The 16795-nt window shown below is 49.8% G+C and overlaps 2 protein-coding genes across 4 annotated transcripts in view; one reads left to right on the top strand and one right to left on the bottom strand.

Annotated features, from left to right (window-relative positions):
- The first annotated feature begins 191 nt into the window (after positions 1-191).
- Positions 192-14280, top strand: Rfc2 (replication factor C subunit 2). The gene is made up of 11 exons (XM_050166132.1): positions 192-352; positions 4555-4624; positions 5414-5455; positions 5836-5942; positions 7428-7529; positions 7670-7770; positions 9608-9765; positions 10284-10349; positions 11230-11310; positions 12174-12287; positions 13421-14280. Exons 1-11 carry the CDS (start codon positions 246-248, stop codon positions 13529-13531), a joined length of 1059 nt encoding a protein of 352 aa, XP_050022089.1. The 5' UTR covers positions 192-245; the 3' UTR covers positions 13532-14280.
- Positions 14281-14718: 438 nt separating this feature from the next.
- Lat2 (linker for activation of T cells family member 2) overlaps positions 14719-16795 on the bottom strand; it is a 16395-nt gene continuing 14318 nt past the window's right edge. For all 3 annotated transcript variants that reach the window (XM_050166136.1, XM_050166137.1, XM_050166135.1), the window contains one exon: positions 14719-15406. The gene's annotated coding sequence lies outside the window, so the exon portion shown is untranslated. The remainder of the gene's footprint in view (positions 15407-16795) is intronic.

Raw genomic sequence — 16795 nt, 5'->3', positions numbered from 1 at the left:
AGAGACGTCCTCCTCGATCTGGCCCTTCTCTCCTTCCTCGCCCGTCAAACACGGTCTCCTGCAACCACGGCGGCCTCTAGCGGCCAGTGCGTGGCCACGCTGCACTCTCTGCGCAGGCGCGGAAAGAGACCGCCTCCCACGCCCACTTCCGCTCCCCTCCCAGGATTGCCCGGAAACCGGGGCCGAGACTTCCGTGAAAACGTCACGGGGCGGAGCCTCGGGTGGCGGGAAGAGCCGGCGTAGGAATGGAAGTGCAAGAGAGCGGTTGTGGCGCGGCCGAGAGTGAGGCGCCGGCGCCCTCGGCTGTCCCCAGCAAGACCGCGGGCGGCGCCGGCCACTACGAACTGCCGTGGTGAGCGCGCGCGCGGAGAGGTGATGGCGAGTGAGGGCGGGCCGAGCTCCCGGGACCCGGCTGCAGGCAGTTTTGGGGGGAACACCGAAGTTGCGACCCCGGGAGTTCAGATTTTCTTTCTCTTTTTGAAACTGGATTTCTTTTTTACTCCCCCCCCCCCCATTGTGTCAGGGTCTTGTGTGGCCCAGGCTGGGCTCTAACCTACTGTGTAGCACAGGATAACTTTGAATTGCTGCTCCTTCTGCCCCCGTAGGATGACAGGCGTGCTGGGGATGGAACACAGGGCCTCGTGGATGTTAAGCACGCACTCGATCCCATTCTCAGCCCTGAGTTCCGCTGGGCAGCCCAAGCTGTTCTTGAACTTTCAGCAATCCTCCTGCCTCAGTTTCCCAAGTGCTGGAATGACAGATGTGAGCTACCAGGCAAATACAGAGGTTTTTAATTTATTGAAATTGAGGGATGTATGGCTCAGAGCTCACCTTGGACTTGACTAATAGCGCGTCACGTATTCTTTTATTGTTTGTTTAAAATATCACCTAAAAAAATACCCCAACACTTTATTTTTCTTAAGATAGACCTCACTACCCTAAGCTAGTTTTTTTCTTTTGTTTGTTTGTTTTTTTGAGACAGGGTTTCTCTGTGGCTTTGGAGCCTGTCCCGGAACTAGCTCTTGTAGACCAGGCTGGCCCCGAACTCCCAGAGATCCACCTGCCACTGTCTCCGGAGTGCTGGGATTAAAGGCATGCGCCACCACTGCCCGGCTTCCTAAGCTAATTTTGAACTTCATGCATAACCAAATATGACCTTAAATTCTGAACCGACCGTCTCTTCCACCTAAGTACCAAGGCTGTAGGAGTGTGCCACCACCACTCCCAGTTTTTTGTTCAGTGTTTTTTTTTTTCCTGGATGAAAATTGATTGCAGACATTTGTACAAAAGCACATACTATCATGGCCCTACCACTGGCACTTGCTTTTCTTTATCAAACGTAGGGTCTCTGTCACCAGGCAGCAGAGTGATCCCTTAGCTCTCTGAAGTATCTGGACTATGTATGTAGTGGTTCTCCACCTTCCTCATGCTGTGGTGACCCCCCCCATCATAACATTATTTTCATTGCTACTTCATAACTGTAATTTTGCTACTGTTGTGAATTGTAATGTAAATATCTGTTTTCCAATGGTCTTAAGTGACCCCTGTGAAAGGGTCGCTTGACAATCCCCAAGAGGTCATGACCTACATGTTGAGAACCGTTGATCTAGAATAATACTAGGAAAAATATTACAAAAGCTGGAAATGTTGGGGCTGGAGAGATGGCTCAGAGGTTAAGAGCATTGCCTGCTCTTCCAAAGGTCCTGAGTTCAATTCCCAGCAACCACATGGTGGCTCACAACCATCTGTAATGGGGTCTGGTGCCCTCTTCTGGCCTGCAGGCATACACGCAGACAAAATATTGTATACATAATAAATAAATAAATATTAAAAAAAAAGCTGGAAATGTGACTCAGTGGCAGAATTCTTGCCTGGCATTCTCAGGGCCTAGAGTTCTATCCCCAGCACTCAAAAGGAAAAAATAAAAAGGCACACATTGCATGTAATTTAGCATTGTCCGGTCGCCACAGTAATGAGTACAAAGGAAATCGGTGTCCAAATGGAGTAGCATACATCTGTTAGGTCACTGTCAGCTACACAGTGAATATGAGGCCAGCCTGGGCTACAGGATAGTCCTTGTCTCCAGAAACAAGTCCTGATGACATGGCTCATGATGAGGGTGCTTGTAGCCAAGGCTGGCAACCTGAGTTTAGTCCCTGGACTCTACTGGTTGGAAGGAGAGAACTGACTTTCAAGTTGCTCTCTGACCCCGACACCTGTGCTGTTGCACACACAATTTAAACATGTGTATGTATGTGTGCTTAAAGAAAACAGAAAGCACTCCCGAGGCAGAAGTTGACGGATCTCTGAGTTCAAGGCCATCCCGGTCCACAGAGGGAGTTCCAGTCTGGCAAGGACTACCTGGTGAAACTCTGTCTCTGAAAACAGAGAAACGAGATCAACAGAATATATTTAAAGAGCACAGGAAACGTCGATGGTCAGATCATTGTAAATCTGCCATATCTGTGCCCAGAGCTGGAAGAGGTCATTTTCTCTCAACATTGCTCGTTTATTTAAAAGGCAGAACTTAGCGGTCAGGAGGCTGTGATAGGAGGGTCATGAGTTCCAGGCCATCTGGAGATGTGGCCCAGTTGATAGAACGCTTATCTGCCATTCAGAAAACCCACATTTCCATCCCCAGCACCTCATAAACTGGATGTGGTGAAGCCTGTGATCCTAGGACTAGGGAGGATTACAGGGAAGATTATTTTATGTCTGTGGGCGTATGCAGTGCCCTCAGAGGTTGAGGAGAGGGAGTTAGAACCCTGGGAACTGGAGTCACAGATGATTGCGAGCTGCATGTGGGTGCTAGGAATTGAACCTGGGTCCTCTGGAAGAGCAGCTGGTGCTTTAACCACTAAGCCATATCTCCAGCTCCAAAGGAAAAATATTTTAATGAAGTGTCCAAGTGCCATTTCAGAATTGCTTAAGAACTGTTCACACATGGCCAGGCTCCGGAGGCAGAAGCAGGTGGATCTCTGAGTTTGAGGCCAGCCTGGTCTACAGAGTGAGTTCCAGGACAGCCAAGGCTACACAAAGAACAGAGAAACCCTATCTCGGGGGTGGGAGGGTGGGGGGAGAGGGGCCAACTGTCCACTGAGACTTCCCAGTCACGGCCCTAAACTACCAGTTGCTGCTTGAGGGCGGCAAGAGTAGGCCAGCTGTAACAATAGCAAACTGAGGGTCATTGCAGTCTGCCCAGCGCAGCAGAGACCTGGGGATGCAGCACTTACATCATTGCTGTGATGGAAGTGGGTGTGCGTGGGTCCATCGCTGTGCCTCGGCAGTGTCTGCAAGTGGTGTGCAGCAGAGCTGGCTAGACGGAAACCACAGCTTACCGTGAGCTTCCTCTGCCTTGGGGTGGACAGGCGAGGAGCCAGTTCATATCAGAGAGTCTCTTGCTATCTTTGTTTTGTTTAAAGCTTTTTCATTTCTTTATTGAGAGGATGGGGGGGGGGGTCTTGCACCTGCTATACCACCTGTGTGGAGGTCATAGACCAACTTCTAGGATTCTCTTCTACCATGTGTGTCCCAGAGATTGAACTCAGGTGGTCAGACCCATCAGCAAGCACCTTTACCACTGAGCCATCTTGTTGGCTTCTTTTTTGGTCTTGTTTTTGGGGTTTTTTGAGACAGGGTTTCTCTGTATATCCCTGGCTCTCCTGAACTCACAGAGGTGTACCACCATTGCCTGACTTCCCCCTTCCCCTTTGGGATTCATTTTATTTTTTGTGTATGAGTATTGTCTGTGTGTCTGTCTGGGCATTGTGTGCGTGCAGTACGTGAAGACGCCAGGAGAGGACATTGCGTCCCTTATGATTACAGTTCCAGGAGGTTGTGAGCCACTGTGTGGATGCTAGAAGTCAAACTCAGGTCTTCTGTATCAGCAAGTGCCCCTAACCACTGAGTCATTTCTCTAGCACATTCTTTTTTAACTTATTGAAAGTCTCTCTCTGCTTCCACCCCCAACATACCTAGGATTTCAGGTATCTGCCACCATGCCTGGAAGGTTTTTTAATTTTTTGTTGTTGTTATACATTGGTGTTTTGCCTGCCTGATATGTTTGTGCAAAGGTGTCAGGTGCCCTGGAATTGGAATTACAGTTGTTAGCGGCTGTGTGGGTGCTGGGAATTGAACCCGGGTCCTCTGGAAGAGCAGTCAGTGCTCTCATCCACTGAGCCAGCTCTCCAGCCCATGGTTGTTTGTTTATTTCGTGCCTGTATGTGCCAGCAGCAGTCCCACAGTGCACGTGGGCCTCACTTCTCTTCCTCCACCAGGTTCTGGGGCTTAAATTAAGGCTGACTAGCTTTCCTGTGACTACCTTTATACACTGAGCCATCTTGTCGGCTTCTTAGTTCTTCATTTTTGAGGCAGTTTGTGTATGTGGTAGAGGCTGGCCTGGATCTCGGGGGTCCTCCTGGCACGGCCTTCCTGGGTTGGCATGACAGGTAACACGGTCCCACCCTGCCAGAATTTTCAGGGTTGCCCTTTCCTGTCCGATCCTCTAGTTACTGAGAGGATAACCATGACAATATTTGCTTTTTCCTAAAACAGGGTTGAAAAATACAGACCAATAAAGCTGAATGAAATAGTCGGCAATGAAGACACAGTGAGCAGGCTGGAGGTAAGGACTCTTAACCGCTTCCAGCATCACGTGTGGATCTGACTAGCTAGTGGTGATTGGATAAAGATGGCCGAGATGGGGAAGGAGGGTGACATCACCTATTCCTTGCTGGGGTGACAAAGTACATGGTGAGCAGAACTTACATCAAGAAGGGTTAGTTTAATTTGGCTTTAGCTCACAGTCTAAGGTCGCAGTCCATCCTGGGGGAAGGTGTGGCGGCAGAGATATGAGGCAGGTCACGCTGCATCCACAGACCAGAAGCAGGGAGGTGGGTGATGCTGCTCACTTAGCCCACTTCCTCCTTTTCACTGAGTCCGGGACCCCAGCCCATGGGAGGATGCCACCCTGTGAGCCTGATGAAGGATGACAGACAGCTTGTTAGCCTTTGCAGGCACCTTATCTGCTGAGCCAGTGTGCTTTCTTGTATTGTTGTTGGTTTGGGGTTTTTGAGCATACTACCCGTTATGTAGCCCTGACTGTCCTGAAACTTTCTCTGTAGACCAGGCTTGCGTCTAACTCACAGAGATCCACCTGCCTCTGCCTCCCAAATGCTGGAATTAAACAAGTGTGCCACCACCACACCTGGACTATTTATTTGTCTTCAAGACAGAGCTTTGATATGTAGCTTAAGCTGGTCTTAAACTTGCTCAACCTTGAACAGGCACCAAAGCTACAGAAAAACCTTGTCTCAAACAAACCAAAAAAAAAAAAAAAGATTCGCTCAACCTCCCTGGTGCTAAGATCAGAGGCATGTAGCCACACTTAACTTAATGAACCTCTTTTACCTAGGTCTTTGCGAAAGAAGGCAATGTGCCCAATATCATCATCGCTGTGAGTACCTGGGCCTGGTCCCCTGGGCATCTTGCATGTCCACTCCTCCCTGGGGAGGCCCACATGTCCCTGATTGACTTGTTGGAGAATCAGGGGAGCAAGTGCCAACAGTGGGAATTGTGGGAGCAGCAAGATCTACATGGAACCCTTTAATTAATCAGTTAATTTTTATGTGTATGGGTGTTTTGCCTGCATCTGTGTTTATACACCATGGGTATGTCTGGTTCCCTGGGAGGTGGGGGTAGTGATAATATATCCTTTGGAACTGGAGTTACAGCCCGTTTGGGGCATTGGGAATGGAAGCCAGTGCTCTTAACTGCTGAGGCATCTCTCCAGCCTCTGGGTTTTCCCTGCATGAAGCAGAGAACTCTCACCCACAGGGTCCCCCAGGAACCGGCAAAACGACCAGCATCCTCTGCTTGGCGAGAGCACTGCTGGGCCCGGCGCTGAAGGATGCAGTTCTGGAGCTCAACGCATCAAATGACAGGTACAGTGGGAGGGGAGGTGGAGGCCTCCTGCTGTACCTGAGTCTAGAGGCTTCACTTGGTTCTAGCTCGTGCCTGGTGCTTGCTTCTCTGGCTCCACACTTAACAGGGGAATCACTGCCTTGTCTGAGTGTCTGAGGAGCACCTGCAGGGTTCCTCGTTTTGATGAAAATGTTAAAAAAAATACTCTTTAAAATTTGTTTTTATTGCTGCTTATTTATTTATTATTTATTGTGGGGAGAGGCATATGCCACGACATATCCACGTCACATATGCCACGTGCCACGATATGGAGGTCAGAGGACACCTTGCTGGGAGCTGGTTCTCTCCTTCCACAAAGTGGATCCTAAAGGATCAAACTCAGGTTGTGAGGGTTGGCAGTAAGAACCATCCCCCCAACCCTGTCCTGTGTGTGTGTGTGTGTACGCGTGTGCGCATGCACACACGTTCATGAGGATCAGAGCATAATCATGGGAAATTTTTTTTCCTTTTACTTTTATGTGGGTTCTGGGGATTGAACTCTGGTTGTCAGTCTTGCCTGGTCTGCCAGCTGGTTGTGCCATCTCACCAGCCCTGAAACCACTTTCAAATGTCAACTTCAGTCATGTTAATATGTTTGTGTTCTTGTGCAACAGCTTTCTGGCCCTGCGAAACTGAAACTGCCCTCATGCGCCTCCCCATTTCCCTTCTGCAGCCCCGGCAGCCACAGCCCACCTTCTGGTCTGTGTATTTGACTATTAGCTCATGTTCCCAGGTTAGAATAAAGTCTTGTAGCCCTTGGGGCTACTCGGAGGATTTACAAGCCCCTTGTGAGCTTGGGGTGGTCTGTGGGAAATCCCAGCACTGGGAAGGGTAAGGCAGGTGGATTCTGAGTACCAGGTCTGCTCAGGTGCTATATAAAGAGCCTCTCTCAAAAAATAAAGTATGGGACTGGAGAGATTGCTCAGCAGTTAAGAACATGTGGTGCACGCCTTTGATCCTAGCACTGGGGAGGCAGAGGCAGGCAAATCTCTGGTTTGAGGCCAGCCTGGTCTACAGAGCAAGTTGCAGGACAGGCAGTGTACTCAGAGAAACCCTGACTGGAAAACCAAACAAAGAAAAGGAACATGCTACCCTCACCCAGAGTTTCCTTGCACCCACATCAGTCAGTTCACAACTGCTCAGAACTCCAGCTCCAGGGCTTCTGACACCTGGTCTCTACAGGCACCCGCCTGCTCATGCCTTGCATCTGTGCAGACATGTTAAAAAAAATAAAATAGGACCATAGATGGCCCAGTAGATAAACGTCCTTGCTGTGCCAGCTTGAGAGCACTGGTTCTGCCCATATAATTCAAAGTGAAAGCGAGAACTGGGTCTTTAAAGTTGTCTTCTGACCGTATGCGTGCACATGTACACACGCGCGTGCGTGCACACACACACACGAACCCCTACCCATGATGATAAAAAGTTCCTCCATTTGTGACACATGCCTTCTTCCTGTTTTTCAGGGGAATTGATGTGGTGAGGAATAAAATCAAAATGTTCGCCCAGCAGAAGGTCACCCTTCCCAAGGGCCGACACAAGATCATCATTTTGGATGAAGCAGACAGGTGTGGGCTGGAGGTGGGGGTCCCCAAGTAACCCAGGCTGGCCTCAGTTTTCCAGTCCTCCTGCTTCTGCCTCCCGAACAACAGGGATTGTGGGCCATGCCCCAGACCTGGCACCCACTGCCCTCTTATGCTTGCCTCAGCATGACGGATGGTGCTCAGCAGGCCCTTAGGAGGACCATGGAAATCTACTCCAAGACGACCCGCTTCGCTCTGGCTTGTAATGCTTCAGACAAAATCATAGGTGAGCATTCCACCTGGGTCACTATTCAGTGAGGAGTCTTTTTTTTTTTTTTTTTTTTAAGATTTATTTTGCGAGGTGGTGATGACACACGCCTTTAATCCCAGCACTCAGGAGGCAGAGGCAGGCAGATCTCTGTGAGTTCGAGGCCAGCCTGGTCTACAGAGCCAGTGTCAGGATAGGCTCCAAAGCTACACAGAGAAATCCTGTCTCGGAGAAAAAAAGAAAAGAAAAAAAAAAGATTTGTTTATGTATGTGAGTGTTCTGAGGCATCAGATCCCACTATAGATGGCTGTGAGCCACCATGTGGTTGCTGGGAATTGAATTCAGGACCTCTGGAAGAGCAGCCAGTGCTCTTAACCTCTGAGCCATCTTTCCAGCCCGAGACTCCCTTTTTACTTATTTACTCTTTTTTGTTTGTTTGTTTTTAGAGACAGAGTTTTTCCCGCTTTACTTTTTATTCTGAGACCTGGACTTCCCTTACCCGGGCTGGCCTTGAACTCACTTTATAGCCCAGGAATGCCTTAAACCTACAGTTCTCCTGCCTCGGCATCCTGAGTTGTTGGGGTGACAGACATGAGCCACTCAGCCCATCTGGTTGTTTCGTGTGCTGCAGCCCCTGGCATCAACTCTGCGTTAGGCTTTGTGGCTGCCCAGTATGGCCAGGCCTCCACCTCACCACAGTGCCTCCTTATGGGGCCCTTTGTCCTTTAGCCCAGCTACTGCCCACAGCACTGGTCTACCTGTGAGGCTGGTGTTACATCTTCCTGTCACCTACTGCGTGAGTCATCCTGTCACCATATTGTGTGTTCTCTCTGTCTCATTTCTATTTTGCTGATCCCCAGCAGTGGGGGCTTTTCTGTTCCACTTCCCCCTCTGCACCCAAGTGTGTGTGTGTGTGTGTGGTCATACATAGCTTTGTTACCACACTCCTTTTCCACACCAGCTCACGACTGCCTCGTGAATGACACCAGGCTCATGAATGTCATCGAGGTGGGCAAATTGCTTAATGTGACAGGACCCCTCCCACACACATACACCATTTATTTTAGAATTATTCTGTGTGTGTGTGTGTGCGTGCACATGTTGGGGCCGTGTGTCTGTGTATAGACGTCAGAGAATAATTTGTGAAATCAGTTATTATCTAGATGGGTCCCAGAATTGAACTCAGGTTGTCAGTCTTAGTGACAAGCATCTTTATCCACTAAGCCATCTTGCTAGACCCCCTGTCCTTTTTTATTGTTGGTATTTGTGTTTGTAATGTTTTTGAGCCAGAGGCTCAAGTAGCACAGGCTAACCTTAAATTGACCAAGGTTGACCTTAAACTCTTGATCCTCTTGTCCCTACCTCCCTATGTAATCCCAAGTGTTGGGGTTATAGGCAGACACCTTCGTCCCTTGTTCCCCTGTGGAGAGTCAAAGAGCTTGGGGTTCCCTTCCAGTCTGACCAAATTGATCTTTCCTGAAGGGCCCACCCATCACACTGTGACTCCAGAGACCCCTAACTCCTTGTGGGGAGGGGAGGCTTATATGTGTGGTGGTGTCTGTCCTGAGGCCTACTTCTCTCCAGAAGCAGGACCTGGGTGTTGCTAACTCAGGTCTCTTTCCTTTTTTATTTTTTTCCAACAGTTAAAGGCAGGCGTTTTGGGGGGTAAGGAAACACACACACAGCACATGCACAGAGAAAAAGACCCTCTGCAGAGCAGGGGGCAGGACCGGGAAGGCCAACCATCCAGCCTCTTTGCTTCTTATCTGATAATTTGACACTTGGCTCTGGTCAGCTCTGTCCTGATAAGCAGCAGGCCTTGCCAGTAAGCGCTCACTGTGCTGTCTCTGTCCAGAGCCCATCCAGTCACGCTGTGCAGTGCTCCGCTACACCAAGCTCACTGATGCTCAGGTCCTCACCAGGCTCATGAATGTCATCGAGAAGGAAAATGTGCCATACACAGATGATGGCCTGGAAGCCATTATCTTCACAGCCCAAGGGGACATGCGCCAGGTTGGTGGGTGACTGTTGCTGCCTGTCTTGGTTAGGGTTTCTATTGCTCTGATGAAACACCATGACCAAAACAAGTTGGGGAGGAAAGGGTTTATTTGGCTTATACTTCCATATTGCTTTTCCTCACCGAAGGAAGTTAGGGCAGGAACTCGAGCAGTGTAGGGGCTGATGAAGAGGCCATGGAGGGGTGCTGCTTACTGCCTTGCTCCCCATGGTTTCTCAGCCTGCTTTCTTACAGCGCCCAGGACCACCAGCATGGGCTGGGCCCTCCCCATCAAACACTAGTTAAGAAAATGGCTTACAGCTGGATTTTATGAAGGATCTCAGTTGAGGGTCCCTCCTTTCAGATAACTCTAGTTTGTGTGTCAAGTTGGCGTAAGAACAGCCAGGACACTGCCCTCTCAAGCTGAGGTTGAGGAGTGAGTGTTGTACCAAGTCTGGGGGGTGGGCGTTGGCTCTCTGAGAGGCAGGACCGGGAAAGACATATTGGCCCTTGATGCATCCCTTGCCCTCTCCAGGCACTGAACAACCTGCAGTCAACCTTCTCGGGATTCGGCTATATCAACAGCGAGAATGTGTTCAAGGTATTAGGGCTTGGGGCTGCTCTCAACAGTGGGCCACACGGCCATGCTCATTCTTCCCACCACAGCTTTGCCTCTCGTGCCCAAGGGACCAGTGGGGGGGGTCCACATGTGAGTGGTGCCAGATGGGCAGATCCACGCTAGCCTGCAGCAGTCTTCCTTGATTCCCTCCCTCACCACCTCCCCGCAGAGCTCCCCTGTGCTGTGGGCTGGGCTCTGGTTTCTCCTTCCCTCCCCTGTCTTCTGTCCCCCCTTTCCCCTCGCATCCCCTCCCACTCTCCTCCTCTTTTCTTGACCGAGCCTGTGGCCCAGGCTGTACCCAGGCTGGCCTTGAACCTCCACCTCCCACATCGGAAATTACAAGCATGCACCACCATCCCCAACTTACTCGTTTTAGAGACAGGTCTCAATATATAGCCCATACTGGCCTTGAATTGAGATCCTCTGGGGTGTTTTGGGTATTGTTTTGTTTTTTGTTTTGTTTTGTTTTTGGGTTTTTTTGTTTTGTTTTGTTTTCTGAGACAGAGTTTGTTCCACCCCCACTCAGCTCTTCCTGAGTTCTAGGATACAGGCATGTGTCACTATGCACAGCACCTAGGATACAGGCGTGTGTCACTATGCACAGCTCCTAGGATACAGGCGTGTGTCACTATGCACAGCTCCATGCCATTAATACCACCCAGGAAGAGAGTCTTTGGGGCCTTTGCCTGCTTCATGGTTCATTCATTTCGGATATGAGAAATGTAACCATGGCATCAGGAGCTGTCATATTTGGAGGTGTCTGTGGAAGTGAGAAGAGTTCCCAAATCCCATTCCAGTTGTTGGAGAGTTGGTGCTGACTAGTCCGTGGGGCCTCATGCTGCCTCTCCTGGTGTTTGCTCAGGTCTGTGACGAGCCCCATCCCCTGCTGGTGAAGGAGATGATCCAGCACTGCGTGGATGCCAACATCGATGAGGCTTATAAGGTGGGCCCTTGTTCCTCCCCTGGCTTCCATGGTGGCACCAGGACTCCACACCACTGCCCTTGACCCTTAAAATCACCCTTGGCTTCGGTGGACTTTCTTACTTTGCTTGTCTCTCAGAACCTGACAGAAGTGGCTCAGGAGCAGCAGGCTTTACTCGGATCTGCTTGGAGAGGGTGCAGCCATCATGGCGGGAGGCATGGCAGCTTGTGGTGCTGGGGGCGTGGGGCTAACACACTTTACTTTTTTTTTCTTTTCTTTTTTTTTTTTAAATCTGCAGGTCAGCTGCTTGTCCAGTTGACCAGGGGCAGGGCAGGGTTGGGCAGGGAAACAGGTACAGACAGAGGCTGGTTACTGAAGGAAGAACAAAGCTAATCCTAACACTACCAGAATCCACCCCAAGCTGCCAAAGCTCAATGGACTCTCTAGACACAGCCCCAGGCTGGGGGAAGAGGACTGGGAGGGAGGGGAGACACAGGGCTAATGGAATCCTGCCCTGCTTAGGTCGTCTGGTCCCATCATGTAGGGGCCTCTTCCTTACTGAGCCTGGGAGAGCCAGCAGTAAGGAATTCCACCTGGAAAGCTCTGGGTAGGGACATGATGTAGGCAGGATGTCAGACCATCGTACCCGTGGTTGAGGACAGGCACCTGCAGGGAAAGCGGGCTAACTTACCTGCATGATCAGAGGGCTGGGTGACACAAGGCATCCATGGGGCCACCAGCACCTCCATAAGGTTCAGGTGTTCCTCAGAGCCTCATGGGTCACCCGGGCCAAGCTGATGGTGATGGGCTAGGACCACTGTGGGACCAACTCCATCTCCCTTCCCTGGTCACGGTGTTCAGAGCCTGTTGGGTCTTTCATCTAGATTCTTGCTCACCTGTGGCACCTGGGCTACTCACCAGAGGACGTCATCGGGAACATTTTCCGAGTGTGTAAAACCTTTCCGATGGCCGAATACTTGAAACTGGAATTCATCAAGGTTAGTCAGAGCTCAGGAATACCTTGTGCGCTTTTGCCACCTTTTGAGTCTAGTGGCTTCATGCTTTATTTTTAGACAAGGCCTTACAGTGTAGCACAAGCTGGGGCTACAGGCATGCGCTACCACACTACCGTGCATTGGCCTCTGCAGTGCATGGTGCCCTCCAGCTCTGCTGTAGCGTGCCCATTGCCCGGCCCTTATCACTGAGCAGTGTTCTGCTGTGTGGCTGTGTCGTGGTCACTTGTTCTCTAGGAAAGGCATTTGTAACTAAAATGTCACTGCATGCTGGCACGCATGAGATAGCATGGCTGCCGGGTTCTTGTTCTACATGATTGGGTTCCCAGGTGTGAGACCACCAACTCAGACAAGTGTACATTTAACTTCGGTTAATGAATTTGACTAGAGCCGGGCAGTAGTAACGCATGCCTTAAATCCCAGCACTTGGGAGGCGGAGGCAGGTGAATCTCTGTGAGTTCGAGGCCAGCCTGGTCTACAAAGTGAGTTTCAGGGCTACACAGAGAAACCCTGTCTTGAAAAACAAAACAACAAAAAAAAATTTGGCAGGGGGTGGCTCAGTTGGGAGAGTGCACACCTCAAGTGTGCAGAGCCCTGGGTTGGTCTTCAGCCCTGCATAAGATGGGTGCTGCTAGGTGTGGTGGTGCTCACCCTCAGTGCTCCACAGTGAGACTAGGTGTGGTGGTGCTCACCCTCAGTGCTCCACAGTGAGACTAGGTGTGGTGGTGCTCACCCTCAGTGCTCCACAGTGAGACTTTGTTTCAAAACAACAACAGCAAAAGTAACTGGGTGTTCTTTTGCCTGCCTATAGTTTCATACCTTGGAGGTAGAGGCAAGAGACTCGGGGCTATCCTCAGCTACATAGGGGCTTTAAAACTGGCCTGGCCTATGTGAGAGCCTAGCAGACTGGTGCTGTAGCTCAGTGCTGGAAGCCCTGGGTTTGCTCCCTTTGCCTGGAACACCCTTTTCCAGCATGAGCTAAACTTGAGTGAAGCCAGGTTCGTCCTCTTACTATCATGCATTTTGAGGTCATTGTGTGTGTTTTGAACCAACACAGTTTAGATAGAAAGGAGCTACACTCCCGGCTAACCCACTGGTTCCTTGAATTTGTGTTTCAGGAAATTGGATACACTCACATGAAAGTGGCGGAAGGTGTGAACTCCTTGCTGCAGATGGCTGGGCTCCTGGCCAGGCTGTGTCAGAAGACCATGGCTCCAGTGGCCAGTTGAGATGAAATGAGGAGGGTCCTTGCCACTGAGACACTGATGGTCCAGCTGTCCAGTCGTGGGAGATGTGCCCAAGACATCATAGAACATGCTCACTTCACTTCTTGTTCTGGGAGAACAGGGTCTCTTGTAGCCCAGGCTGGCTTCAAACTCCTGCAGCTGTGCCTGACCTTGAACTGCTGACCCTCCTGCTTCTGCCTCCTGAGGGCTGGGACCTGAGCATGCTGGCGGCTGTGTGACTGAGCTCTGGAGGGTTTCCACTTCCGCTCTTTTATTTGAATTCAGCTGCAGGCCTGATATGGGGCGTGGCGGGAAGGTCCCCAACCTCCTCAGACCTGGGGTTGTAGCTGATGAAATCTCAGGATTTTGTCCTGCGATGCTTAACTGCTTGAGGCCTTTTGTCCCCTGCTAGTAGAAAACAGTGCCCGCGGAGCGCAGCAGGTGAGCTGGCCGGGCACCTGACCCCCTGCATGCCATCTCCAGAGCCCACGAGAGGCGGAAGAGAGCTGACACCACAGAGACAGATGTTCTCTGAGCACAGAGTGCAGTGGCACACACCTTTAGTCCCAGCACTCGGAGACAGAGGCAGGAGGATCTCTGCAAGTTCAAGGACTACATAGAGAGACTTGTCTCAATAAAAGATGTCATCTGGGCCCTGCATACATGCACACACAATAATAAGTAAAATTATAAAAATAAAATTTAAGAAATTAAGCCAAGTACAGTAACACACACCATAATTTTTCAAATTATTTAATGTGTATGAGTGATTTTTTTTTAAGGTTGATTTGTCTGTGTGTATTGGTGCTTTACCTGTGCACTGTGTTGCATGCAGTACCCGTGAAGGCCAGAAGAGGGCATTGAATCCCTTGGGACTGAAGTTGCAGATACTTGTAGACCTCCATAAGGGTGCTTGGAATTAAACCCAGGGCCTCTACAGGAACAACCAGAACTGCCTCCCCTGTCCCACAAACCTATAATGCCAAGCACTCGGGCTAAGTTCAGACTAGCCCCTGTTAAAGTGAGTCCAGGCCAGCCTGAGAAATGTAAGAGCCTCCTGATTTATATAGCAAGTTCCCGGCCAGCCAGGGCTACCCAGTGTGACTATCTTCAAAAAACCAAGAATGGAGAACAACAGAGGTAGCCGCTCAGCCCTGTGGACACGATAGACAAAGACACGTGGCAGGGCCTGCTCTTGAACTCACGGTTTATTGATGGTTGGTGAGGACCAGTTTTCTTTCCCTATCACTGACCCACAAGGTCCTTGCAAGAATGGACGATAAATCTGAGCAGGCTGGAGCCCACTAAGAACAAGGAGACCCAAGGTTACCCTACACCCCATTCATCTGTTAAAGTTAGTTCATGTAATGCTCTCTGAAAGACAGGAAGTCCCCCTGACATTGACACTATTAAATATGGCTCCAACAATAGAAGTTAACCACAGAAACAGGTAACATGACCAGAAACCAACATTCATAAGCAATGTGAGGTTCAAACAAGGAAAAAAGATACAAGGTAGTGATACACCCTGTGATCCCAGCACTAGGGCTGAGGCTGGAGGATTGCAAGCTTGAGACCAATGTGAGTGATTTTGTTGTGCCAAGTTTTAGATATGGTACTGGGGACAAAGCTTCCCTCCAGTCCTGGGCCTCCCGTTAGCACAGCCAATGTCCCCAGGCACCTGCTTTGCCCCCAGAGAAGTCCAGGGCATTGTGTGGAGGTTGCAGCCCTGGCGAGTCCCAGGGTCTCCCAGGCTGTGTGTCAGGGGGTTCTGGAACACCTCCCAGGAGCAGCCACAGCCAGGTCTGAAGCTTGAGCGTTCTGGGCAAGCAGGCTTCAGCAGGCAATGAATGCTTCAAATCACAATTCCCTCGGGCCCTTCAAGAGAGAAGAGAGTTAGGAGGCAAGGGTTGGTGCCTGGAGAGGTGTCTCAGTAAAGTACTTCTTACATAGGTGTGAGGACCTGAATTCAATTTCCAGAACCCACATAAAAAGACAGGCATGGCTGGGCGGTGGTGCCTCACGCCTTTCATCCCAGCACTCGGGAGGCAGAGGCAGACAGATCTTTGTGAGTTGGAGGCCAGCCTGGTCTACAAGAGCTAGTTCCAGGACAGGCTCCAAAGCTACAGAGAAACCCTGTCTTGAAAAACCAAAAAAAGAAAAGAAAAGAAAGAGAAAAAAAAAACCTGTCTCAACAAAACATAAAGGAAAGTTTGCCAGGGGGCTGGAGAGATGGCTCAGCGGTTAAGAGCACTGGCTGTTCTTCCTAAGATCCTGAGTTCAATTCCCAGCAACTACATGGTGGCTCACAACCATCTGTGATGAGAACTGGTACCCTTTCCTGGCCCGCAGGCAGAACACTGTTCTAAATAAATAAATCTTTAAAAAAAAAGGGGGGGGCTGGAGAGATGGCTCAGTGGTTAAGAGCACTGCCTGCTCTTCCAAAAAGGTCCCGAGTTCAATTCCCAGCAACCACTTGGTGGCTCACAACCATCTGTACTGAGATCTGGCGCCCTCCTCTGGCGCGTGAGCATACATTGAGGCAGAATGTTGTATACATAATAAATAAATCTTTAAAAAAAAGAAGGAAAGAAAGCCTGTAAGGATTGCAAACAAAGCTACTATAAACACTGAAAAGAGAGAGAGAGAGAAAGAAAGAAAGAAAGGAGAAAAAGAAAGAAAGAAAGAGAAAGAAAGAAAGAAAGAAAGAAAGAAAGAAAGAAAGAAAGAAAGAAAAAGCTTGTCAAGTGTGGTGAAAGGTAGGAGGGAGAAGGGAGCAAGACCCAGATCCACTGTCCCTCTCGTCCACTAATAAATCCAATGCCTGCGCTGGCTGACCGCCAGCCTCTCCCATGCCCTCTGCTAAAGATGAGTATCTTGCTTCTGCCACCTCCCTACGGCTGTTCCAGGATGTCCTTCCCAATGAGGAGGAAGAAAATCCTGGTCTCCACCACCCCATCTCAAGTTACAGCCGGTTCTCCTGGTTGTTCATCACCAAGGCTTCTTACCAGGGAACATATTACATTTTTGGTTTTGGGATTTTTTGAGACAGGGTCTTACTCTGTAGGCCAGGATGTCCTGGAACTCAGAGATCTGCCTGCCTGTCTTCTGAGTGCTGGGATTAAAAGTGTGCACCACTATGTATGGTATATTGAATTTTCTTATGTTTTATTGTTTATCTGATCCTTCCTTCCTTCCTTCCTTCCTTCCTTCCTTTCTTTCTTTCTTTCTTTCTTTCTTTCTTTCTCTTTATGTTTTTTTTTTTTT

This window comes from Alexandromys fortis, unplaced genomic scaffold, assembly GCF_014885135.2.
Source record: "Alexandromys fortis isolate MF-2015 unplaced genomic scaffold, M_Fortis_MF-2015_v1.1 scaffold_151, whole genome shotgun sequence".
Lineage (NCBI taxonomy): Eukaryota > Metazoa > Chordata > Mammalia > Rodentia > Cricetidae > Alexandromys > Alexandromys fortis.
This window is presented reverse-complemented; position numbering and strand designations above follow the sequence as displayed.